Source organism: Sceloporus undulatus, chromosome 3 (assembly GCF_019175285.1).
Source record: "Sceloporus undulatus isolate JIND9_A2432 ecotype Alabama chromosome 3, SceUnd_v1.1, whole genome shotgun sequence".
Classification (NCBI taxonomy): Eukaryota; Metazoa; Chordata; class Lepidosauria; order Squamata; family Phrynosomatidae; genus Sceloporus; species Sceloporus undulatus.
Window position 1 is genome coordinate 161833895 of NC_056524.1, and position 27788 is coordinate 161861682.

A 27788-nucleotide genomic window follows, 5' to 3' on the forward strand; every position below is an offset into this window, starting at 1 on the left:
TCAAGGCTTCAACCTTTGCTACAAAACAAAAATATTCAAATATCAAAATATCAAAGCCAAGCCTGTTAGAATTTAGCTTTAAATTTAGCAAAGTAGGAAAAATGTGCTCTCGTCTAACTATTGGCCCAAACAGACAGATCAAAACAAAGCTGCTTCAGGTCACTTTGAGGTATGCTGCTTAAATGATTCATGCATCCTGAGTCCGGAAATCACGCCAAAGCCACGCTCCAGACCTAAGGACTGGAGTACTGCTTTCGCACAGCTTCCAGCCTCTTAGGACACATGCATCATTTAAACAGCATACCTCAAAGTGAACCAAAGCAGCTTTATTTTCGCCTGTCTGTATGGGGCCATGGTTAGTTTGAATGAGAGAGAGAGAGGGGGGAGGGATTTGCATGCAGGAAACCCACTATTTAATTTCTGTCTAATGAGGGGGAAAGAGAATGCAAAAATCTTCCAACAGATACACTGAAAGGGTCCTGTTGACAATGGGCAGCAGCTACACAGAGACAGAGAATTATTCCTTCTTGTTCTACAGAGCCATCTATTACTGGATGTAGTCCATTGGGCCGTGACCATTCTTCTCCAATGAAAACATCTCACATATCTAGTTGTGAGAGGCTAAATGATGGACAGATATGTTCTAGTTGCTTAGACTGCAACCATAAACAAGTTAAATCCATAAGAACAGAACTAGGCTTGTTTCTTTAGTAGACATCATATCAATAGCACTCTTACTCTAACTTCTTGTGTCTTACCATTTATAAATATTAAACAGTCAGGTTTGCATTGTTTTATATGATCTTATGTTTGATATATTTTTTCCTGTGTGTGTAGCTCTGCAAATTGACACAATATACAGGGGTTGTTAAGCTGTTGTCCCACAATTATGTAAATTAGTTATTCATGACCAGCTCCTGTGCAGCTGAAAGGAAATTTCCATGACCCAACTACCTGGGCTTTGAAAGCAAAAAGGTTAACAAAAGAGATTACCTGAAAGAGCCAGAAATATATTGGAAGAGAAAGGGTATGGTCAGCAGTGAGGAAAAGCAGGTGGAACAAGAAGGGCTAATATAAAGTGGTGTTTTTTATTATTAGAACATGAACAATTATTTGTTATTGTTTGACCAAGGGTATAATTCAATAACCACACAGAAACACACAACTGGAGAAAAACAGGCCATAACTTTATTGATTACAGCTGAACTAGGGTCTGGATCCAGGCATCGATCAACCTGCCTGTTGCTCGAAAAGCCCCACTAGATGACAGGTGTGGGCCTTTTTCACACTATCAGCATCCATGTAGTAATTGTTCAGGAAAAAGTAACTTAATTGCAACGAAAACTGGAAGAATTTTGAAAAGGCACCACAATGCTCTTTATTTTTGTCTGCAGAGCCACTGTTGGTGACTAGTTTCTTTCTGGTCACTTTCCGTTGTAAAGCTCCCCTTAGCCAACACAAGAAAAAAAAATTGATTCAATTACAACAATATCATGCAAGAATGTTGAATGCTAAAACACTGTTTCTTGAAAGAAACAGTGTTTTAAGGAGCCCTGGTGGTGCAGTGGTTAAATGCCTGTACTGCAGCCATTCATAGCCACAGAGTTGTGAGTCCAATCCCAGGCAGAGCTCCAAGGTCCACTCAGCTAAAATGAGTACCCAGCTTGTCAGGGGCAATTAGCTTACACACTGTAAACTACTTAGTGCTTAAGTGCACTGATAAGCAGCATCGAAATGTACTTGCTATTGCTGTAATCTGAACTTCTTTTTTCTCTTGGGTGTTTGTGAGATAAATTCCACTTGCAAAAGGCTGATGAAATATGCTCTGGTAACTTGCAGCCATGTTGATACTAAAGACACCATCTGCTCAAAATGCATTTTCAGTTTTATTGATTTCAGTAGGGAGGTGATCCTGTTTTACTACCTGCAGCAAAATAATAGGGAGCAGTGGTGGCTAGAGGCTTCTGTCTGAATGAAGCAGTGACTCTACTCTGGGCTGTAGTCTAAACTTTAGTAGGCCTAGCCTTATGTTCTGAACCCTTCCTCAAAATAGCAGACAGTATGGATTTCAGGTGGAGCTAAGACCCAGCATTACTATGAAAAAGAAAATATAGGAACATGGCAATATCAATTGCTCATTACAGTTTATCCTTTTGATGTGTCCTTTTAAAATGAATCAGTATAGACATACAGTTGCTTCCACGGAAAACAGTACTAATACATTTTGAATGAGCTGTGAACATTTAAACTTTCTGTAGCTGTTAAAATGGACCAGAAATTATTCTTCATCAGCCAAGATGAAATGTTGGAATGCGTGAGCATCATCTAGTGGGTACTGGAAATTAATTTACTGTAAATGCAGAGCGGTGATTTATCATAAAAATTGACAGGAGGCAGATCACCCTGAAAATAGGTTTTTCTTCAAAACATCTATTTCTGGAAAGGTTTCATTCACACTCTTCAAAATGGATAGATCAGTCTAATTCTGGTTCATGTCATTTTTTCAGTTTTCAGTGTTAAATCCATCCTTTCCCATTTCCTCAGATTTTTTGGAGAAAAAATTCTACCCATTTTGTTTGGTTCCACTTTTCCAAACAAAGGAAATTACTTTTTATGGCATTATACCTTATAAACCTTTTCCCCCTTTTTGTTGTTTTAAACAGATAAGTACTGCTTGGAGCAGCCAGTGCTCACAACTGCTGCCATGTATCAGCACATTACCATATATACTCCTGGATCATGGCAAGAGAACAAGGCATATCACTACATTGTACTGGGGGAAAGATGACTGCCGCACCATGTCTGGGGTGGATTCTTTAGGTGAACTGCATTCAGGTACACACAAAAGTCTAGGGGGTGCATATCAGGTGTGTTCATCCTGGCACAAATGACTTCTCATTACTACATGCCTGTCATCTATATTTGGTTTCGCAAGCATTTCTCCACATTTTTGAGCAAAGAGGCAAGTTCCTAAAGCAGGAATGGAAAATGTGCACTTCTCCAGATGTAGGACTACAACTTTTATCAGCCCTAGCCAGTATAACTGATAGTGATGGAACATGGGAAATGAAACACAACAATGTCCGTAGGACCACACATTCACCATTAATATTCCCATTTCAGTCAGAATTGCCTTTTCTTTGCAAAGGGGTGCTAAGATGGTAGCTATCTCCAGAAATTGCACCACACTAACAATGATACTCATATTGTGCTCCAGAGACCATAGAGCTCCATGACATTTTTTTGAAATGACCTTGAGAAAATAAAGTCAATAATAGCAGGCATGATCTCTTGAAAAACAGCTTATCCACCATCGTTGATCTTTTCCTGTACCACACAGTCTCTTGGTTGTGTTGGGTGCATTTTCATTATTCCAAGTAGAATAATAGTTAGGGCCAGCAGATTGGCCAAGTGCCTTGATGGAACTGGATGCATGCCATAGGGACTTGTATAATATGCAGAGATTACTAGGAAGGCATACCTATAGAGAAAGTGGCAAGTTTGAAAGACACTGAGAGGATTCTTTGTGCCAAGTGTATAATATAGCTTTTTTCTTTTGTTTGGCAGACCAATGATATGTAAATAAGCAGCAAGTGGAGCTTAAAATATTCAGCCATATGTATGACTTCAAAACCACCAACATAAAGCATGTTGCTAAAATTCCAAGCAGTTTTCCAGAAGTTTGTAACTTAGTTGATGTGAAATGTTTGGCTTTAGAGTAATGTTTCTTCCTGATAGCTCTGCAATTAACTTGTAGTTAACATGCATATAAATAATGTGTGACATTTGAGATATGTAAAATAAAACCACATTGAAGGTCTTGCAAGATTTCCATATACATGGGTTTGCTTTTATACACTACTAGCAAATGTATCTAGCATAAATTAGAATAGCCCTTAGCTTTGGTATGCTGAAACATACAAGATACACAGCTATCAAAGCTGGATATGTTAAGTCTGCCTCATTTGAGGGTAAACCATTGCTGCTGCCACCACTGGCATACTTCTTGTCATAATACACCCCTAAAACCCAACAAGGAAGAGGGCTCTCCATGTCAATGGAAGCACTTTCCACAGCATAGTCCAGTGATGGTGAACTTTTTGCAGAACAAGTGCCCAAACTGCAACCCAAAACCCACTTATTTATTGCAAAATGTCACTCCCTCTGGCTTTCTAGTAATGAACTCTGGTAAACTCTGTGCTGGGGCAACAGCATGCATGCCCACAGAGAAGGCTTTGAGTGCCACCTCTGGCATGCATGCCATAGGTTCGCCACCACTGGCATAGTCCCTTGAAATAATAATCTGTGGCTTTGAATTGTGTTGACTGCATATCTGTGATCTTGCTATGAGAGTCTGCTACATGCTACATCCTTTTTGGAGATGGTACTAGAAGCTAAATAGATAGGCATATTGAAAGTAATTAAAACCAATTAGTGCAATTTAAAAATGAAATAACCCCTAGCTACACACCTGTTGTGCTAGGTTCTGCGTAGGTAAATTTATTGGGCTTGAAGTAATGATTCTAACGCACACCTATCCCCTTTAATTCTCAATAAAGTCAAAGGAGATTAGTGCACCAGCTTTTATTCCTGTGCTAGGCATGGAATGTAAATGCACCAGAGATAGATTCTATCACACAGCTCCGTCCCCAGGCAGTACTGATCCCATAGCCGACCAGGGATACATCACCACATCATTTTCCTAACCTTTAGGAGTAGGTTTTCAGTGCCTTGAACTGTACAACAGTGGGCAGGGAGTCCTCTTTAATAAGGGTTCATCTATGGCCTTTTATTCATGTTTCTCAGGATCCATGCCATTATTGCCACCTAGAATTCAATGACTTGTTCCAAGGACTTACATTAATGAGTTGCAACTAACAGGGGTATATGTAAAGGAAAGGGGGGGCATTCTTCCTGTTTAAATTAGCTTGGGATAAATCCAAGCAAAACTGGGTTGTCCATTTCAACATATGTCTTTCTCACTAAATTTGCAGAAATGATGTGTTTGGGGGCATTTTAAAGTGAAATAAATGAAAACTGAAAAGTCTCTACCTTCTAATGCACTATCTGTCTTAAAAGCAGTTTTTCCTTTTTGATGGAAATGTTGCAGGCCATTAGTCTAGAATTAAGACTAGAGATGTTATGAAAAATAGATGTGCACACACATATGCATGCAAACACATGGTATATGAATGACTAACTCTTTCTGTACATAGACAGAAATATTTCCATGAAAAAAATCCATCACATTTTTTAAACCTAGTGGTCTAAGAACAACACAAGATGAGTAAGGCCTGTTACAGACTGCCCAAATAAAGCTGCTTCGGGTCTCTTTGGAGGTATGCTGTTTAAATGATGCATGCATCCTAAGAATCCGGAAGCTGCACCAAAGCTGCACTCCAGTGCTTAGGAATGGAGTGTGGCTTTGGAGCGACCTCCAGACTCTTAGGACCCAGCCATCTTTTAATAGCATACCTCCAAGGACCCGGAGCAGCTTATTTGGGCAGTCTGTAACAGGCCAATGTCTGAATTCTCCAGATCAGTGATCCCCAGGTGGGATGGACTATTGTTCTTGTAGTGAATGGCATGCTTACAGGGGATGGTAGAAGTTATAGTTTGCCCATCTTGATGGCCCCAGATTGGAAATTTTGAGCTCAGTTTTAGCATCAAACACGTGGGGTCCAACATCCTTAAAAACCACATTTTTTGACACAGAAGAATGCTTGCTTGTTTTTAGGGATACTCAACTCCGAAATAATTGCATAATCTACAAGGATTCTGAGCTTGGTAGCCATATCATGTGTTACATTGAGACTAAAATTTACCAGAAATAATCTGTTTGATTGTAGTGGTTTGAGCATTGGAGTATTACTTTTGAGGTCAGGGTTGAATCCCATCTCACACCATGGAAGCCTATGGGGGTACTCTGGGCAAGTCATATACTCTCAGCCAGAAACCCAGATAGGTTCACCTAGGCAACAAGTAGGCGTGAAGGCAAATAACAACAAGAAGAAGCCCATCTCAATTGCAGTGAGGGACTATTCTCTTCCATAACCCATATTTTCTTTTTCTTCTATCATTCAAAGGCCTCATTCCCACTACTTTTTAAACCGGATCACAATTCGTTTGAACTGGCTCAAATGACCCAGGTTCCCACTTAAATCAATTGCTGAAGTGATTTCGGGGAGCCATGCACCAAACCCATTTAACCTGCATCTTTTTGACTTTGATTTTTGCTGCGTCTTTTTTGATAAACGATTCTGCACAAGTGTGAACTAGATGCAGATCAGAATCGATTTAAATTTGCCCTTCGGCTGGCTGGAGCGAGTTCATTATTAATCGATTCATGCATGAATGTGAACCACAAGTGGATTATTTTAGAGGGAAAAATGTGATTGGGGCAAATCAAAATATTGATCAAAATATTGGAAAGGCGGGATATAAATAAAATTTATTATTATTTATTATTATTATTGTTATTGTTATTATTATTATTAAATGTAGTGGGAACCACGCTCCACTGTCGAATCGATCCATCGATTCAGATCATGCACCAATTTATCTGTAAGTGGGAAGGAGGCCAGAGTATTTCCAGATGAGGCTTTATCATGACATTTTCCTAGCTTGTGTAGGACTTCCTGTTTATGGGTAAATGTCAGTTTTCTTATAGTGATAGCATTTCAAAAGTTGAAACAATGTGACTCTGTCAATAATGAGAAATAAGCAAGTCACCTTGCTTCAAGTTAAAGATTTGCCATAAGTAACAAATGTGCAGAAAATTTTGCTCAATTATCACTTAGGGTGTATTTACGCTGCAGAATTAATGCAATTTGACACCACTTTAACTGCCATGGCTCAATATTACGAAATTCTGGAATTTGTAATTTTGTGAGACATTTAGCCTTTTCTGTCAGTGTTGGTGCCACAAAAAGTACAAATCCCAGGATTCCATAGGATGGAGCCATGACAGTTAAAGCAGTGACAAACTGCATTAATTCTACAGTGTGGCAACTGACATAGGACCTTATCATACACATTATTTTCCCTATTATGGGAATGGGAGTCTCGGGGCTGTGCATGGCTGGGAGAAAACAGATTTTATCGCACAGCAAATTGTCCTCAAAATAGCCCCGTTCTATTCCGCAGGAGGTCCCCATTCAGTGCTGAGGGGCACCATTTTGCTTGGTCAGAAAACTTCCAAACCGAACATTTAATACTTCTCAGCACTGAATGGGGACGGCTTGGTGCCGCGGAATGGAACGGGGCCATTTTGAGGACAATTTGCTGTGCAATAAAATCTGGTTTTTCCCGCTTGCGTGCGGCCCCGAGAGTCTCCTTCCCATTCCCATAACGGGGAAAATAATGTGTGTGATAAGCTTCCAAGTTGCTGTTATTGATGATTGATGTCCCTGTCCTGTCACTGTCCTGTCCTTCCCACGCAAATGCGGGAAGGACTTTAATACGACGTCATGCTTGTCCCATCCAGAAAGCTTGAGTGACAGTTTTTATTTTGTGGGTTTTTCGGGCTACATGGCCATGTTCTAGAAGAGTTTCTTCCTGACGTTTCGCCAGCATCTGTGGCGGGCATCTTCAGAGAATGCTTGCCTGGGAAGGAGTTGGATATGTATATACTGTGTGACCCTTGAGTGACAGTGATCGTGTGAAAGCCATTCAAATGATGTTGTGCTGATTCTGTCATTGTCCTGTGATTAAAGTGGCATTGCCCTAGCATTTGCATTAATGAGAGTTTGTGTTAATGCAATGTCACTTCAGTGACAGGATAATGACAGGATCAGTACGTACGATATAAAAGGCTTTCACATGATAACCCCCCCCCCCGGATGTGATAAAGATGGGGGAGCGAGCCTGACCTTGTCCCATCTGAGTGTGATAGTCTCCATTGAGAAGTGCGGGGCACTGGGCCAGCATAAGTGAAGCTTCCCCTTTAGAAGTTGAGTCATGCCCTGGAGGAATACAGTTATCAGGTACTTGGTAGAATAAGTGTCTAAAACTCAACTTTTGTGTCTATGAAATAGATTATGACATGCCAGTTTCTTGATAAAAAAAATTAAAAGAATTGATAAAACCATTAGGTGGTCATTAGGATGCATACTTGGAGCACAACTCACTTGACGCTTTATGAATTTTTAATCATTTTAGTCTTCATTTTGAGGCCAAAAGAACCAATATTTTCCATTGATCTTTCACAAATGATCTGCAGCTGAAATGTACTTGGTTTGTGTTTTAGGTAAATGAAATAAGGGGAAGAAATGGAGCCCTAAGAAACAACACCACAAGGTTTACATATCAGGTTGAATTAAGCCATGTTCTTGTGGATTTTTCTGTAAATGAATAAATGATGTGGGATGCTGCATTTTTCTGCTCTTGTCAGCTTTACTATAGCAGGTAGCAACATGCATCACAATGAAGTGAAGGTGACTAAATTATATAACCATTATATGAGAGTGAAAACTGCCAGAAACATACATATTATACATTCGTTGAAGCACAAAGCATACATTAACTGGGAAGTTTTGAGAAACTTTTTTTTCACTTGTTTATTCTTTTTCTTTTCTTTCTCTAGGCTGTGGAAACCAACTTGGCTTCAAAGGATAGTCACTGGGTCTATGTAAATGAGGTAAGAGTATGAAGATGCATAAATAATGAGTTGACTACACATTGTTACTTTCCCCCCATTCATTTTATTCCTACTTTGTTTCCAAATCTGTTTTTTTGTGTGTGTGTGTCTGAGGCTGAAGACAGATAGTGTTCCATGCAGGAGAAATAGAGCCACCATTTTCCATGGTTTGCAAATGCATTTCTTTTGTCCCATTGTTGTCGCTGGTCAAACATATTTTACTAGGGTTGGGAGAGAAATTAGTTGGATTTGCCATTCCAAATGTAAGTACTCTTTCTGTATCTCCATTACTGACAGCAGAACAAAATGTGTCTTTGCTTCAACATTCCATTTGTGTGTTGTGTTATAAGTTGTGTTGAGACAAATGTTCACAATACCTTGGGATTTTATTGAAAGTGCATGACCAAAATTGTGCACAAATGTGCTTTAGTCCATATCAAAATGTACACGTGAACATGTACACTGGAAAAATGCATAAAGAAAAAAAATATGCATGCATTTTTAAATGTAAGCACCAAATAATCACCAGAAAATTCATTATTTTGTTGTTGTTGTTGTGTGTCCTCAAGTCATTTCCAACTTATGGCAACCCTAAGTTGAGCATATCATGGGATTTTACTGGCAAGATTTGTTCAGTGGAGTCTTGGCAGTGCTTTTTCCTTGAGGCTGAGAGTATGTGACTTGTCCAAGGTCACCCAAAAGTTTTCATAAATGCCAACATGAAAATGGGATGGAACGAGAATATAGATAGAAAACTGAGACACCCACAGGGACAGATCCTGGTATCTGTTTTTGCATGGATTTCTTTTTACAAAGTTGTGGGATTTGGTGGCAGTTCCTTGGGTAGGGAAGGGTGGACTACACAATTACAGCAACAGCAGTTGACTAGCTTCTGCTAAACTGTATGTTTGGAGGAGCTTCCTCAAGTTTTCTTTTTCTGGATTAGCTCACCAACTACACAGGTTCTCTCTTTCCAGCAGAACTTAGAAATAATAAGCTAAAGATCCACATCTCTCCCTAATTTATTAAACATTTTAACAATGATTTTAGCCATTGTTATTTAAATGATTAAAAACCATCAGTATTAATGGGTTGATTAAAGAGCAACTTTTCATGCTACTTTAATTTATTCCTTTGGGGAGGTAATTGGAGGGCATTTGGTCTATTTTGGATCATTTTTATTAATTTTAATTGACTCCATTAAATTTTAATCTAGCATGTTGTGAAATGTAGTAGTAATGATTAATGCGAAAATGAGCTTGTAGGATTTTTTTTTGGGGGGAGGGTGTTTATTTTGCTAGAAATATTAAAACTAGTTAATGTAGGCTTAGCTTTGTGGACTAGGTTAGGGACAACAAAGTTATCTTAAAATTTACCAAAAAGGAAAACAAAAAAAGAGGGAACAATTTTTTTTGAGGACTTCATGCACATCTCTTTGAAAGCAAATAGAAAAGAAATGTAGCCATAAGGACCCCAAGTAAAATTTAAAAGATCAGAGTTGGGCCATACCTTTATTATTGTTGTTATATGCCTCCAAGATATGTTGCTCCTATCATACGATTTTCTTGACAAGATTTATGACAAGGATGTTTGCTGTTGCCTTCCTCTAAGGTTGAGATCAGAACTGGGTAATACCTTTATTATTGTTATATGCCTCCAAGATATCTTGATCTGATCATATTATTTTCTTGACAAGATTTATGACAAGGAGATTTGCTATCATCTTCCTCTCTAAACTGAAAGGATGTAACTTGCCTAAGGTCCCCCAATGGGTTTCCATGGCTGAGCAGGGTTATGGTCTCTGGTCTCCCTAAGTCCTTGTACAACACTCCAACCAACACACCACACTGGTTCACTAATATTTATTATTAGCTTATCAACAAACTGGCAGGTTGACCAATGTCTGGATCTGAACCTGTGACAAAACCACTCTTGTGTGCAGCTGTAATCACTAAAACTTGGAATGTCATTTTCCTCCACATATGTGTCTGGTGGTCTTCAGCAGAGTAATAGTTGTCTCTTGGATTTGCTAAAGGCCAGCAGGCATTGCATGATCTGTCCTTTGCCTTACATGAAACACACTGGCTCCTGTGTTGGCTTGGAGAAGACACCCCAGGAAACTAGGCAGTCTCTATATAAGCAAAATTGTGGGCTAAATTTAGGGCTGTTTTTTTTTTAAATCAACTGAAGCAGTATTATGATGATTATGAGGTTGCTGTGGTGTAGTACAGTCTTTCTGGTGTGATGGAAAATCTCCCTCATTTGGTAGATCCTGCACTGAGTGGTTTATTGTGATATTTCCCCCAGCAAATGAAAATGAAATGTAGCCATGTCATCCATGAAAAACAGATTTGAGTAACAACTTTAACAAGACCTCTAAAATGTTTCTAAAGAGGTGAGCATTCAAGTGTAGTGTTTTGTGTTCCTTGGTAAATCAAGTTCTTTATTTTCCATAACTACCTGCTTGCTGAAATTGTTTCCTCTGTGGGGTATGCAAATTCTGTCTGAGAAAACCAAAATTAGCCTAGCTGTCCTACACACACTTTCTGGCAGGGGTGTACGTGTGTGTATGTACCTTCAAGGTGCCTGTTGTGTATGTGCCTTCAAGTTGCCATGAATTTCATAGGTGTTTTTTTTAAAGGCAAGGGATTCTAAGTGGTAGTTTTGCCAGTTTCATCCACTGAAATATAGCCATACACCTCATATTGCTTGGTGGTCTCCCATCTAAGTACTAACCAGAACTGAATCTGCTTAGCCTCCAAGATCAGCTGGGATCTGGTGCCTTTAGGGTATTTAGGTCGGTGGCAGTGGTACCTCTATCATATTATTTTCAGTTCTCATGACAGAGGAAGGTTGTCTTTCTCCAGACAGAGTGATACTAGAATGTAAATTGAACAGCTCCATTTCCATGTGGCTTCTTGACTGGAGCAGACAGCCTGACAAAGATGAAAACAAAATCAGGAATGGCAAGGCCTGTCATCTTGTTCTTCCTCGAGCTGACTTACTCCACTAACTGCTCTTGAAAGGCAGAAAGCATCACACTGTAGAAACCTGAGAAATGCAGATATTAACTACTGATGAACTCTAAGCTTGCAGTCTGTTACCATTGACAACCAAGAAGACACCGAGCCTACATGGAGAGCCATTATACGCTAGTCTTTTTCAGTTTGTGAATATTACTGAAGATTAGGTGTTAGCCTGATCCGGTATAATCTGTATTTTCAGAATTGAAGTGATTGCATGACAGTTATCTGGTTTTGTGTGAAAGTAGTACACATTCACAATGTATATGCACCAAATCCTGTTGAAAGGATAATTGTCCTTTATTTGTGGTGTGCAATTGTGTGTGTGTGTGCGTGCGCAGATGTAAACCTAATCATCTTAACTTCTATTTTGTAAAGACCATTGAAAGACTGTGCAGTGAGAAGGGACCATAATGCATAAGCAGAAGTGGGGGAAATCCTGTATGTACATTTATAAATCTCTAGCCACTTAGGGGAAGCAGCATTATTATATATATTTGTATAGCATAATAATTACATGTTCTTTATGTGCTTAAGGCTGATAAAATATTTAAATAAAGAGAGTGGTGTATCCATTATTCTGTGCTAATATAGGGAACATCACGCTTAACTACAGACTTCTTGGTTCACATTTCATTTTCTCCTTCTCTTCTCACTAATCATTTGGAGGAAGGGAGCCATATATGTTAACAGTAACTATAAATTGCTTTTGTCTGGTTAGCTGTAATGCATGGAAATTAAAAGGGGTGGTAGGTATAAAATTGCTACCTCCAAAAAGCCATTATGAATCTTTTCTGTTCCTTGTGTTGTTTATGGAACTTGTTCTTTTTGCTGTAATAGCTTAGTTTAAAAAAAACAATAACTTGGAAAAGCACGGAAGAAATCACGTAAATATAAGTACACTGTATATTCTCTTATTCACATAAATATAAGCATGCTATATATGCTCTACTGCATTTATACTATTGTTATTTGTTGAGTTTTTGAAATACACTACCTAAAACTAAAGGCATATGCATGAGTCTTGTATGTTGTGTGGGTGAGTGTATGTTTCTATATTCTCTTGCTTCCATCACCACTAACAAAATATGGATAAGGAGCCATGGTCAGAAGGCAGATTTAAACAGCCTCAGTTGTCAGGAGAGAAGAATAAATTAAAATCTGTGTAAGATATTAACATCTTAGGAAGTGTGCTATGGTAGGAATAAGTATGATTTGCTACATAAATATTACCCTGTCATTACCAATTGCAAACTTATACGGAACCTATACAATTCAATTGAGTTAAAATAAAGAGCTGTATAATTTCTCACATTCAGAAAACTAGTTTCTAGAATCTGACAGTTAACATGAAACAGGTATCTTAATTCTTAGACTTATTCTTTGCAACAGTACTTGCTGTGCCGTTTGTTTACAGAAGATTTTTAGACTCATAACCAATACAGAGGTTTGGATAGGTTATCATTTTAAACTCTAATGTGGATCTGGAGGAAATAATCATGTAAATCCTTCTGTCCTACATCCGTTACAGGACAAGCTCCTACAGGTATGATTCTAATTTCAGATACTCTGTCATGAATTTTTGCAGATTGTAAAGTACATGCACTGTTAACAGAGCATGCCACCTTCAATCCATAGCAAGCTGCATTTTCCCTTGTCATAGGAAAACATGCCCATTGGCATATGTGGATGTGATTGTCATCCCCTTGGGAACACCTGCTGTTTCAGATTGACACATAAATCCACCTTTTCCATGTAAGAGATTAAACCTCCAGAAATATTAAAGGTACATGAAACCACCCGGAGGAATCTTGTTAGTCTGATGGCCGGTCGTCTTTATGATGTTTCACCTGAGAAAGAATCTCCACACTGGCTTTAGATTTCACTAAAAGCAAATTTTCAGTGACAAGTCACAGAGCTTTTCAGTATCCTTTTCTACAAAGAATAGGCCAGCCTCAGTGTGTGCTTTGCATTTATTTTAGAAAGAGTGTTCATCATGCAACTCACTGAGCAGCAGTGGAAGTTAGCATGTACTTGAATGTAGGAAGGCATTTTGGCAAACAACCTCCAACTATTGCTTCTCTAAGAACACCCTATGAAGTTCATGGGGTCACTCTCTATTGACAGATGATTTGAAAACATACACAGGGAAATTAAAATAGAAGAGAAGTAAAAGAAAGTGTGACCTGCTTAGTATCAAAGGCATTTAAAAAGTCTGATTGAGAGCTTCATCCCACCCAATCTCCCCCTACATTTGCTATTTCTCTGGCTTATGTTCAATTTTCACAATATTTGTAGGTACTTCTACAAGGATTTGTATCCAAGAAACAGCAATTTGGAAGTAGGTAGGTCCAACAAACAGTGAAGGAGTAGCCTGAGGGTGCTAAGGGAGTAATAGGAGTAACACTTAGTGGGGTGTTACCTCACCACACCCCAAATGTGATGGGGCAAATCACACAGTAATGTCTGCCCATGTAGAATACCATGACTATCATTCTTAGTGACTGCAGAAATGTAGGAGACAAGATAGGTGGGCAGACCGATCAAAGCCAGGTAGAAAGAGACAAGAAGGCCAGATGAACAATCTGAGCTGTTATCCACTTAAAGACTGAGAGGTGAGTGAGTAATACAAGAGGAAAACTGCAGTTGCCACTTCCCTCCTGTAGCTGCCCAGTCCCTGGCCTGTGTCTTTCATTCACATGGGAATTTCAGATTGCAGGACTACAGCGCAAAAAGAGCTGGTGTGATAAAGTCCTAAGCCGCCTGAATTGTGATACTGTGAATATGAAACCCTGGAACAAATGCTACCATCTCCTTGGCTTCTTTTAGTCTCCTGAATGAACTCCAAAGACCTACTGTCTGCAGTTGATTCCCAATTCTCTTTGAGATCATCTATTCAGATTTGCCAACAGTAACAATGACGATCGCAGAATCTGCATATATTGAAAAACGTCCTTTGCTCCCTGTATTCTTATTATATTTACACCCCAACTTTCTCCCAGTATGGAATACTTGGTAGCTTCATCAGTCATCTTACACTGACTGCACTTCATATTGAATGCTGAATGGGCCTTTCTGTGGGCTGTATGGCCATTATAGAATTCCTTTAGTGCATGAATAAACAAACAGCTTCATTTATATACCACTTCATACTGAACTAATAGTGTCTAAGCAGTTTACAGCTGTAAGCTAATTGCCCCCAACAATCTGGGTACTCATTTTAGTGACCTCCTTGAAAGGATGCAAGCCTGAGTCAAGCTTGAGCCCTTTCACTGGTATTGAACTTGCAACCTTATAGTTTTGAATATGTGGCTGCAATACAGGCACTACTAGTGATTAGTGATTAGTGAATACTACTAGTGATTTGTTGGGGAAGAGAAATTGTTTGATGCTGACATGGTTGTATTAAATAAGGAGGATAAGAGATAAAAGGCCAAAGTTGGGGGTGGGGGATAGCAAATGAAGAGAATTAGCCAGCAATAAATCATTCTGGATGAAGTAACAGGGATGAAAATAAAGAGTATTTGAGAGGACATGTTACAGATGAGCATGCAGTGGTTCATGAAGGGTATGGTGCACTATTGAGTGAAACGTGGTGTAAGAGATGGATACATAGAGACCTCTTGGGTGTGGAAGCAGAAAGGCCTGTGGGATGAGGGAGAGATCACATTTGAATTTTGACTAATATTTAGTAAGAGTTCTAGTGTTATTAAATTAAAACTTTGAGATGGTTGTGATACTTGCAGCACTGTACTTTCCCCCTGTATATTTGCTTTGGATAGTTGACAAAACAGATTAAAGATTTAACAGGCACACATTTCCATTATGCATTTATCACACACTCCTTTTCAGTTAATAAACTGTAGAATTAGTTCTCAGAACAATTTGAGTTAGTTGCTACCTGCTTTGTGACTTTCACAAGGCGGTTACACTTAAAAGGGGAGTTTCAGAGGCAAATTGCTTAAATCCCATGCAAAAATGGAATTTTAAAATTGAGAAAATATCTGCAAATGCAGGATGTTTTCAGATGCGTTTGCTTGAAAGAGAAATAACGTGAAAATAACCCGAATGATAAGTTGACAAAAATGACTCCTTTTTACTTTTGATAGTTCCAAAAAGTAAAAAAGGAGTCATTTTTGTTGACTTTCTGTTGGTTTATTTTCATTGTCTGAAAAAAATCCCACATTTTTTTTCCTACTTTTAAATCTAGTTTTTGCCTGGGAGTCATCCAGTTTAATAAAGTCCATAGAGTGTTGCAGTCACTGTGGCAATTGTAACCTGGTTACAAGAAAACAGATTGTGACTAAACAACAGTGCAAACATTCTGGCAGTAAAGAGCTGTGTGGCAATTCACTAGACTGTCTTGGAGGATGGTGGACTTCCATTCATTGGATGTTTTAAGCTGTGGTTAGAAGTAAGCTCTCAGGCATGCTTTAGTAATGGATGGGTAAGATGGGCTTTGTGGAGCCTTTCAGCTCTAAGATACTATAAATTTAATATAAGCTGTTACTTCCATATGCTATGTTCTAGCATTAGACTTTCTCATTCAGACTCCTTGCTTAGGAGGCTGTCTAGAACAAACATGAAAGTTCCAAAAGAGAGTGGATGTATGTACATATTGTTAGCCAGTTGAGAAGGTTAACTAAATTGAGAATATGTCCTTTTCTGTAAGGCTGCACCTCCTCATAATTATTAGATTCACCCATTGTGTCTGTTTGTGAACTTGACATTACCCTTTGAAAGATCACTTTGGCCATTTCTTAGAGAAGATAAATCCCCTTCCATTAAAATATGCTGTATCTAGGGCTTCCCTTGAGGAATATCAGGAAACTACAGGTTGTATTCAACCTGACTTGTAAATAAATGTATTACTTTCCTTCAACAAGCAGCTATCTGAAGTGATTTCAGAAACACATTAAAAATGCTACTGACATTGAGAAAAGTCTTTTAGGTTTGGGACACATTAGATAGTGGATGTGTGGCCGTCAAAGAATATTTGGTGCCAAGCTTAAGGGAAAACCTGGAACCCAGTGTACTGGCACCTAAAAAGAGTCATAGTGCAGGAGACACTTAGTACAGGTTTGAGTCTCACAGTCAAAAATTAGTTGGGATAGTGACCATCACTTTTACTTAATTGGTGGCAGAGTGACACACACTAAAAAGGAGTGAAAGGTCTAAAGGAATTTTGGCAGTGCCATGTTGTTGCCATCACACCAGGGTTGCCATATTCCACTTCTTAAAATCTGGGTTCCTAAATTGCATATTATGAAAATAGTCCAGATTTGCAAACCACTCTAATTTACATTCTAATTATGCAAATTCAATACATTAATGGTTGCATTTTTTTTCTTCAACCATGTTTAACCTTCATACCATTTTAAAAGTTAGAACTGATCTGACAGCAACAGTACAGACCAATGTTTAAAATGCTGGACCTGGAACAGAGAGATTGAAATCTCTGCTTGGATATGGAATTTACCATGTGACCGTTCAGAAAACCTACCTTTATTGTTGTTGTGTGCCTCAAAGTAATTTTGGACTTATGGCAACCCTAAGGTGAACCTATCATAGAGTTTGCTAGAGAAGTTTCTTCAGAGGGGGGTTACCATTGTCATCCTCTCATGCCAGTTCTAGCAAACCCAATGAGTTTTGCTTCTGAATAGACCTATTTAGGATCATGGTGTATTTATTAATTTGTTCATTCTGGAGGGAGGTAGACAGTGTGCAAAGGTGACAGACCAGATCCTGAAGCATTCCTCTCCTCCATTCTTGTCTCTACCCCCTCTCCTTAAGGATTAAGTATTTTTAGTATTGCCCCCTCTCCCATCTTTAGTCCTTGTGTGCCTCCTGCCAATCCCACTCCTCATCCCTGGCTGCTATTCCTCATCCAGAATACAAACCACCATATCATAATCTATGCAAAGAGGTGGATATTTTGTACTCACACCTATTTTTTTTAATTCTCCTTCTTTTTATCTCCCCCATCTCTCCCTCACACCTGTCTCAGCCAAGTGCCACCCAAAACCAAACCTGTCTTTATTTATTTTAACCCCCACCCTCTCTCTTTGAAGCAGAAAGAGAGTCCAAAAGGAGAGGAGGAGAGAAGGCAAAAGAAACATCCTCAATCTCACTGTCATCCAAGCTGTAAAGCCATGACTGCTGCAGGCCATCCCCACTGCTTCTCTTGCTCCCATTTCCCTTCCCAAACCAGGCCCTGTACTGGGAGAAGAGAAGGGAAGTAGTAGTAGTAAGATTTATTTGGTTGACCAGTATACAAAATAACTTGATAAAATAATAACTGCAAAATACAATTATCAATAACTGTTAAAAACAATTTCAGGTACAAATTCAAGGTCATGTTATACACATATCAGTTTTCACCAACCAATTGGGAGCTTTTTACATACGATGTAACAGGGAAGCAAGTGGGCAGCCACTGGCTGTGGCACAGAGTGGGGGGGATGTGCCTGGCAAGAAGCGAGAGCGCCATGGCAGCTTGCCAGCAGGGAGAGAATTACAAGCCCTGGCAGTCCCTGCACCCAGGCTCAGTGCCCCCGGACTGAGGGAAGGCTCCCTGCTAGCCTCTGAGGCAAAGGTGGGGGGTGCAAAAGAAGGAGGGAGGGTAGGGAGGGGATGGAAAGGGACAAGGGGAGCTGGCAAACTCATGAATAATCAAAGCCGTGAATTCAGAGGGATGACTGTAGTACAATAAAAATACAATAATAATTTTTAAAATATTACAGTAAAATTGTCTCCATTCTATTATTGGTCTTCCTCTAGGTGCCACCTTTCAATCCTGTGGGGGACTGTGCACCTGAAAAAGGACAGAGAAAGAAGGTTTTAGCTTTTTGGTTGGTGTTTTTTTTTAAGAGAGCCACCTTCCCTTTTGGAGCCTACTGCTTGCAATATTCCAAATGGACATTACCCAGCTGAGGGTTTTATAATGGAAAGCACATTGCCTCAGCATCGAGGCAAAGGAGTCCACCAGGTCCCATCTGGTCTGCATTACATCAAAGATACTGGCTGTTTCTCTGCAAGTATCTCTGCCAGAGAAGAGAAAGCAATTTGTCGCACCACCAAGTTCTTCTTAGGTGACAGAAAAGCTTGTAGGATCTTTCCCAGGCTCACCCTTGCAACACACTTCACTCAAGTTCCATGTCTATATCCACAGGTCTGAGGATTTGCCACAGTATGAGGCCCTCCAAGATGGTAGTGAGGGTTGGAATCCATTCATTTAGCAATTCTGTATCTGGGATGAATGTTAACATTCTCCGATTCTGACTGCCTTTACCTGAGGAGAGAAGGGCACTAATAAAAGGACACTTCTTGCAGAGAATCAGGACAGACTTTGCAATGGTGTGATCTCTTTACTTTGGCCTTAATCGCTTTCTCCTTCCCATCAGGCCAATGGCAAGGTTCCTCAGTCATCCTTAACTTCAAGAGGTGTACCAAAGCATCCAGATCACGTTTTGGTGAGAGGAGGATATCATTCACCAGCCTATCACAGACCTGACAAGAGAAATAGAAAAGAGAAATCACATCCTTACTGGCTTTCAGCCTCAGAGAGGGAAAGCTCAGGGCCCCAGGGTGTTTGTCAGAGGAGGAGAAGAAGCAAGCCACCTACCCTTCTGATGATTCCAGTATATGGTTGATAAAGATGTCCATTTCCCCCCTTGGCAACCATGTTTACAATCTCCATGGCCTTTTCAGGGTTGGAACGGCTGAAAAGTTCGCACAGACCATGGAGACACACTTTCTGCTGTCACAGGGGGGAAAAAGAGAGAGGGGGGAATTAGGTAAATGACATTTGCTGTAACAAGCCTTGGAAAATGTTGAGCAAATTTATGTGCTCGCATGTGCATTGGCAGGTCAGCTAACTTAGGATCTCTTTATTGTTATGGAAGAGGCTGCTTTTATGGGCTTTCCAGGACTAGTTCAGATAATAGACTAAGATGTGAGCTGAAAAGGCCCAGCACTCACTAAGTCTAGCCTACCTGACTGCTCTGAATTTTCCACCCAAAAGGTCGATGGAAGAGGTGCCCTGAGGTCTCTAAGCGCCCTGAGGAGGATGATGCCTTCATGGTGGAGGTAGACAAGCTAGTGAGGTACACAGGCTAGTGGTCTTTTCAGAGGAACTGTATGCCTTCCCTCCAATGATGCAAAAGGGGAGCATTGGTAGGAAATGGGGGCATATTCTTCTTGGTTCTGGGAGCTGTGTAGAAAAGCACAAGGAGTGAGATTTTGAGTGGCAGCCATCAGATTTTTAAATTATTTATTTATTATCTAATGAAAGGGAAGGGCAGGAGAGAGCTGTGAGGTGGTAGGGACTGGTAACTACAGAGCATCATTATGTGCCACTCAGTGTGACCATCAGCAATAGCATCTGAAATAATTGTACTTTCAGCCCTCCAGTTGAGAACAAATTCCCTGTCTGAATTGGATGGAGGATAACTCACGTCTTCCATTGTAGATGTACCATCTTCCAAATCCAACAACAACAACAACAACAACAATAATAATAATTTATAGCCCACCTCTCGAGGATCGTGGCAGGTGACAATCATAAATACTATAAAACAGCATGATAAAAATAATGTAATCCCCCCTTACTCCCAGTTAAAACTAATACAGCATCATAAAATACATTCAAATGAATAAGATTAACTAAATTATCATAGAATCATAGAACCGTAGAGTTGGAAGAGGCCACAAGGGCCATCCAGTCCAACCCCATTCTGCCATGCAGGAACTCTCAATCCAAGCATACCCGACAGATGGCCATCCAGCCTCTGCTTAAAGACCTCCAAAGGAGACTCCACTACACTCCAAGGGAGTGTGTTCCACTGTCAAACAGCCCTTACTGTCAGGAATTTCCTCCTACTGTTGAAGTGGAATCTCTTTTCCTGCAGCTTGCATCCATTGTTCCGGGTCCTATTCGCTGGAGCAGCAGAAAACACGCTTGCTCCCTCTTGAATATGACATCCCTTCAAATATTTAAATAGGGCTATCATATCACCTCTTAACCTTCTTTTCTCCAGGCTCAAGGTAATTAAAATGAGTCATCATGGGTCAAACAGGGGGAGAAGTAAAAGAGTGTACATAGGGTGCAAGGGGGATGGTCTTTGGTTGGTCCTGATCCTAAGTACCTATCCCAAGGAAAGGGGAGAAGGGAGATAGCCTTACCGATAAGCTGGCGTTTTCATCGACATTGACGTTCTCCAGGGATTCCATCTGGATGCTGTGAGGAGAAAAAAAGACAACAGAACAGAACTCAGCCAGGCAGCCATTCTGTTGGGTTTTTAAAGTTTTCTAAGGCTTCAGCCTTTGTTAAGGAAACCAGAATTATCACAATATCAAAAATATCAAAGCCAAGCCTGTAAGCCTGCTTTAAATCAGCAGAGCAGCAGAAACGTGTCTTTTTCTAACAGTACTTCCTAAGAACTGAAGCTGACATAAAGACAACACAAATAGCTTGTAGTTTAAAAAATGTTACTAATGGCTTGAATGTACGTAGGCATAGAGGCTACGTCCTAACCTATCTAATGAACCGTTCAGGTACAAGAAGAAATCTTAATCTCACTATCTTTCTGAAGAAAATTGATAGAATAGGGAGATGGGAGACCCAGAGGATAACAGGAAAATCTCTTTGTTTTAGAAAACTTCTTAAAGGGACGGAAGCTGAATCACATGCTCTGTTTATCAAGCTACAAAGGTATTTTGTAATGTGATTCAGCAGACCAAAGGGTATGTTTAAAAGAGGGGACATAGTGGAGTTTGCATGCAGGGAAAATCCTATCTATCTGAGCAGGGGGAATGAGCATGCAAAATTTTCCAATACATTCTCCCTCCTTGGCCCAAAATATCCTTCAACCTGGAAAGAAAGGCCAGGTACATACCTCAGATTCTGTCAGTGGCAGTGTTTTTTCCTCCGCAGGGAAGCCGCAGCCTCCAAACCACGTGGCTTCCCTGCGGAGGAAAAAGAACTCTCAAAAAGTGGGTGCTTTTAAAGCCGCAGGGGTGGCATAACCATTGCACCACTAGCACACTGGTTACGTAAGCGCCACACGGCAATGTGCAGATGCCGCGTGGCACTTACATAACAATGGCGGCGCCCATGTATACAGGGTGCCGCCATTGTTACGGCGGCATGCTGTACTAGGGTTAGGGACTGTGTAGTTGCTGTGCAGTCCCTTAACCCAAGTATGGTGCCAGCACGGCGCTTTAGCGCCATGTGTACCATGCCAAAGATACCTTTCTGAGTGGCTCACATTTGTATTATGTTGTTCCCTGTCTCTGATGATGACAGGACTGTCCTCCAATTCGACAGAATCCTATGAATGGAATGAAATAGAATGAATCTAGACATCCCTAACTGCTGGAGGACCCGTAGGTCATCAGGTCTCCCTTTCCTTACCGATATGGACGAAAGATGGTCCACTGAAATGCTCTCAGAGGGGTCCAGCTCATCATAGGTCTCTTCTGACTATGGAAGTCTGAAATGGAGGGAAGAAAAAAGCATGCAACATCAGACCATCTGTAATGGGGTCTGTGATCATGAAATGGAAGGCAGGAAGCCGCCATAGATGAAGAGGTGAAACATCAAGCATTAACACTTCAAAAACTTCAGTTTTGGAACATGAGAGACCCTGCAGACTGAAACAGCCAGAAAAACCAACAGTAGCAGAACACATTATAAACCATCCTAGGCATAAAATGCTGTTTGAAAACACTGAAATTCTGGACCATGCCTACAACTATCAGGTCAGAATGCACAGGGAAGCCACTGAAATCCACAAACACCTGGACAACTTCAACAGGAAAGAAGAAACTCTTAAAGTGAACAAAATTTGGCTACCGGTCCTGAAAAACAGCAAAATCAGGACTCAGCAAATGCAAATGAAAAACAACCCAGAGTCAGGGGTTTTCCCAGAAGACAATGATCACTAATTAAGCCGACACTAATCCTGTTTGCATATCCTTCCACCCTGATGCCTTGCCATCAACAACAGATTAACATGGAGATCATTCCTCCCTATTCAGGGTCACACAGTGTATATATACCCCCAGTCTCTTCCATGGCAGCATTCTTTGAAGATGCCAGCCACAGATGCTGGCAAAACGTCAGGAATAAACTCTTCTAGAATATGGCCACATAGCCCAAAAAACCCACAAAAACCTATGGATGCCGGCCATGAAAGTTTTCAACTTCACAATAGAATAGACGGTATGCTTATTAAATTTGCAGATGACACCAAATTAAGAGGAATAGCTAATACCCCAGAGGACAGGATCAAGATTCAAAATGACCTGAATAGACTAGAAAGCTGGGCTAAAGCTAACAAAATGAAATACAGCATGGAGAAATGTAAGGTACTGCACTTAGGGTGGAAAAATAAAATGCACAGATATAGGATGGGTGACACCTGGCTGAATGAAACTACGTGTGAAAAGTATCTGGGAGTCCAAGTAGACCACAAGTTGAACATGAGTCAACAGTGCGATGCAGCAGTGGCCAATGTGATTTTAGGCTGCATCAATAGAAGTATAGTCTCTAGATCAAGAGAAGTAATAGTGCCACGCTATTCTACTCTTATCAGGCCCCACCTGGAATATTGTGTCCAGTTCTGGGCGCCACAATTCAAAAAGGATGCTGAGAAACTGGAGTGTCCAAAGGAGGGCCACCAAAATAGTGAAGGGTCTGGAAACCATGCCTTATGCAAAGAGACTTAGGGAGCTGGGTATGTTTATGTCAAGGAACATGCTGGGTTCACAACCCTTGCTAAGGCAAACACAAGCAGAGTGTATGTGCACAGACAAGACGCCCAGAAGGTCTGTGAAGAATCTTGGTTGCATACATACAGGAATGAATCTGAGTACAGCAAGATTTCTCTCAAGAAGAGGGTTTTTAAAGCTTTGTTACTTAACTATTTACAACAATTACACAGTATAAGACATCTGCCTTGAATGCTCATTAACAAGTTATTTTGCCAACGAACTGATCATAACCACAAACACAGAAGCAGTTACTCTAACACCAATCTTCTCACCCAGACATACTCTCTCTCAGTGGCAGTTGACAGTTGCATCAGCCTCCCCAGGATGCACTGTTTTAAAATGCAGACTCATGCAACTGCCACTTAGAACTGTAATACGTTCCGCTACAGCTCCACCTAGTGGCCACATCCATGTCATTTTATCAGGCCTGTTTACAACCTGGTCCTGATAGTTTAGCCTGGAGAAGAGAAGGTTAAGGGGCGATATGATAGCCCTGTTTAAATATTTGAAGGGGTGTGACATTGAGGAGGGAACAAGCTTGTTTTCTGCTGCTCCAGAGACTAGAACATGGAGCAAGAGATGCAAGCTCCAGGAAAAAAGATGCCACCTCAACATTAGGAGGAACTTCCTGACAGTGAGGGCTGTTCGACAGTGAAACAAACTCCCTCAATGGAGAGTGGTGGAGTCTCCTTCCTTGGAGGTCTTTAAACAGAGGCTGGATGGCCATCTTTAAATCTGAATGCTTTGATTGGGAGTTCCTGCATGGCAGAATGGGGTTGGACTGGATGGCCCTTGCGGTCTCTTCCAACTCTATGATTCTGTGATTCTGTTGCTGCCAGGAGTAGCCAAAGGGCTTCTGGTATTAAAAGATCTATCTTATATCCCCTGGCTTTTCTTTTGATTGAATTGCTCTCTGTCCCTGCAGAGAAGAATAAAACAAGAAGAGGGAAGAGGTGGAGCCTTACTCAGGCCCATGTAAATTTATGGCACTATTTAAATAAACACTAATAATAATAATAATAATAATAATAATAATAATAATAATAATAATAAATTGTTTCAGTGCAAAGACTAGAGACTGAGGTCACTAACAAAATGCAACCTGGAACAAAGGAGTAATCTGGGATCTGCTGCTTCAAATATGCCCAATAGGCTGGGACACTTTTTAGACCTCCAACCGGAGTACTCCTGGTTTTCCAGGCCTTATGTCAACCCAACCAGTTGACACATATTCTACCAATAAACAGAGTTTTCTGCTTCATATTTTAGATCTCATGTGATTTAGAAATACTCTGTTTACATTTCCAGGTCTCAAATTTGCAGCCAAATCAACACAGGGTCTGTAATACTGAGGTTTGAATCGGAGAGAATATAGAAACCAACCTTTTTCTGAACTTGTGGTATAAACTGTAGGAGCTAAAACTGAGCAGTAGAGAGTTTTGTAGGATAAAGAGGTTAATTCTAAAACAGCCTGTTTAGAAATAGCAGTATATTTAAACAAGAGAAGCAAATATTTTATAAAGAAAAATAAAAACAGCTTGTGTGGTCTGTGAGCAAAATCCAGAAATAGTAATATCTGTACTAGTCTTCAAGAATTGAAACTCCATCTTGACTCATTAGTTTAACTATGGTTCCTGTTACTTCAGCATTTTGCCATAGACCCAACCTGATGAAGAATATCAGAAGACTGAGAAACACAAACATTGTACTGAAAGCAGAAGAGTATATGAGCACAAAAATAAAGAAACAAACTTAAAAGTTCTGTTCTTCTTTGATTCCACCTTCGCATCACTAAATTTAGGCCCATGACATTCAGCAGAGCCAGCTAGTGTTTTTAGGTTGTAAAAAGTCAATATTTTAACATCTGGCTTTGGTACAATTTGAACAAGCAGGCCTAGATGATAATGATCAGTTTAGCCTTTTGCAGCTCACATTGCATGAGCCTACTATGCAGAAAGCAGCAAGAATAACAACACAAACAGAAAAGCTCCTTCACACAATACCTTGTGCTTTGTGGTTAATACGATATTATTTTGTTATGGCAGAAGTTACCAGAAATTCTGAATGTAGGCAATCCAGAAGCAAATCCTAGTTGCACAAAAATTCCTGAAAGCCAAATGATTTGTCTAGGCACCCAAAAAGAGAAAAGTCTGGTAGCCAGTGAGGTCAAAGAGCACATGTACAGTATATGCTTTGCATACCATAAGGAAGGGGAGTTTTTCTAGCTGTGCTGCTCCTGATAGACTAATAAACTGCCAAGATAAGCTGAAAGTTAGTACTGTTAGAAAACATCTAGGCTTGTGCTAAAACAGATATATGTTCCATTTTGATTTTAAGTTATGGTCATTAGGATGCTTATAGATATGATGGATGCTGTTAAAATTTAACAGTGCTCAAGCAGATTAACCACTGGATGTCTGTATATTTACAGATGTCTGTTTAGAAATGCAGTATTCTCAAAAGATACATGATTAAGTTATATTTTTAAGATGGTAAAATCCTTTATGTGTTAATTATTTTTAAAAACTGATAAAGAGATTAACAGGCTGTACAGATCACCAGTAAGCACCATTGTGGGGATGGCATGGAGGCATGGCATTCGGATGATACATGCCCCGATGCCACCCCAAGCCAGTATCACACCACCTGCCTGACTGCACTGTAGGCAGCATTACAGTGCTCCTTTGGCATGGTGTTCACACACCACACACCAAAAGAAACACGGAAAAGTGCTGCCACACCAACAAAGGCTCCCTTTTTCCGGGCCAAAAAGAAGCAGAATTTGCCGCTTCCTTTTGGCCCAGAAAAATGTTGGATCAGAGCCACGGTGTGTGGTTGCTGTGGCCCCAATCTGGTGTTCAAAGAGGCAGTAGCAAGCCGCTCTTTCGAGACAGTTTGTTTCACCCATATGAGAGAGAGAGAAAAAATAACATCTGATTTGCTATATACTATAATGTAATTAATCTATGATTGCTTGTATGCAAAGCAATCCAATGTGAAGAAAAGCAGGCACCCAGATAGTGACATGTCAGTATTTCTCCCTAAGATTAATGTATATGCTTGGATAGCTATAAATGCATATACTGGGCCTGCTCTATCCACAGGTTTTTGGTTCCATGAGCCCCAGCAGATACCCCCCCCCAAAGGGGGGGGGAATGAAATACCCCATCATTTTATATATTGTAGAAGGACTTGATCCCACTTACCACTTTATATACACTATAAGAACTTGCCTGCTTACCTCCACAGCCTAGCTGAGCAGTCTTACATTAGCAGCAGAGCAGGTGATAACATGCACATTCATTGGGCTGTGAATTGGACAGCTGGCAGGGCCCTTGGAGGAGAGAGAGACACACAGGCAGACATGAGGCTGTGCAGTACTGTACTAATATGGAATAGGACATCAGAGGCAGTGGTGGCAGATTTCACATGGTCACCAGCTGCAGTGTCTTCACCTGGCTGCAGCATTTTCATGCAGCCCGGCCACATATTGTTTCTGATCTCCTTCTGCATGAAGGTGCTGCTGATGGGAAGCCATATAAAACCTGCGACCACTAGGCAAAGTCATTGCTGGACATCTGCCCAAAGGCCACCAAAGCTAAGTGACAGCAGCCTTTGTATTAGTGTGGCTTTGTGCAGCTGCTGACTGAGCATCTTCACCCAGCTACCTGGCCATGGTGCCTTTGTTTGGCTGCAGCATCTTCACATAGCCCAGCTGCCAGGAACTCATTCTTGGTGCTCCCCTTCCAATGCAAAGACATTGCAGCCAGACAGTCTTGTGAAGGCCTCCAATGTATATGTCAGTGTGTGTGTGGGGGGGGGGGGGGGGGGGGGGGGGGCTGGTACTTGCGGCTGTTTTTGGTGTGTGCAAATGGGACAGAGAGTAAGAAAGGAAGAGAGGGATGTGTTTGTCAGGGTAGGGAGGGGAGGCTGGAGTTCACACAAAGAGCCAGGCTGCTAAAAAAAAACCTCAGACAACCTATCCAATGCTTTTACCCTTGAATGTTCAAAGAGACAGTAGTTACCATAGGTTTTTCATTTAGTGCATTTACAGAAATGCACAAAAATCAGTCTCCAAGACAAAAGAAAATAAATCAATAATAATTTGCAATTGAATGGCATATTCTTATTTTTGTGTGTGAAAATGAAGCAGGTTAAGACTTGTATCCTTAGTATTATTGGCAGGAAGAACACTTGTGAAAGCTGGCCTCCTGACTGAAAAAATCAACATGTGAGACATCATTTTTTAATGAACTTGTAAGAGTTATAAAAACTGCTTTTGACATCTATGTCTATCTTTTGATTACTGTATACTTCATGAGTGGCAGCTGAATATGTGTACTGACTCCATT

The 27788-nt window shown here is 40.4% G+C and overlaps 1 protein-coding gene across 8 annotated transcripts in view; it reads left to right on the forward strand.

Annotated features, from left to right (window-relative positions):
• Positions 1 to 27788, forward strand: part of GRID1 (glutamate ionotropic receptor delta type subunit 1) — an 887376-nt gene that overhangs the window by 664519 nt on the left and 195069 nt on the right. For all 8 annotated transcript variants that reach the window (XM_042459512.1, XM_042459516.1, XM_042459515.1 and 5 more), the window contains exon 5: positions 8585 to 8638. In XM_042459512.1, coding sequence (XP_042315446.1) covers positions 8585 to 8638 — 54 coding nt within the window. The remainder of the gene's footprint in view (positions 1 to 8584; positions 8639 to 27788) is intronic.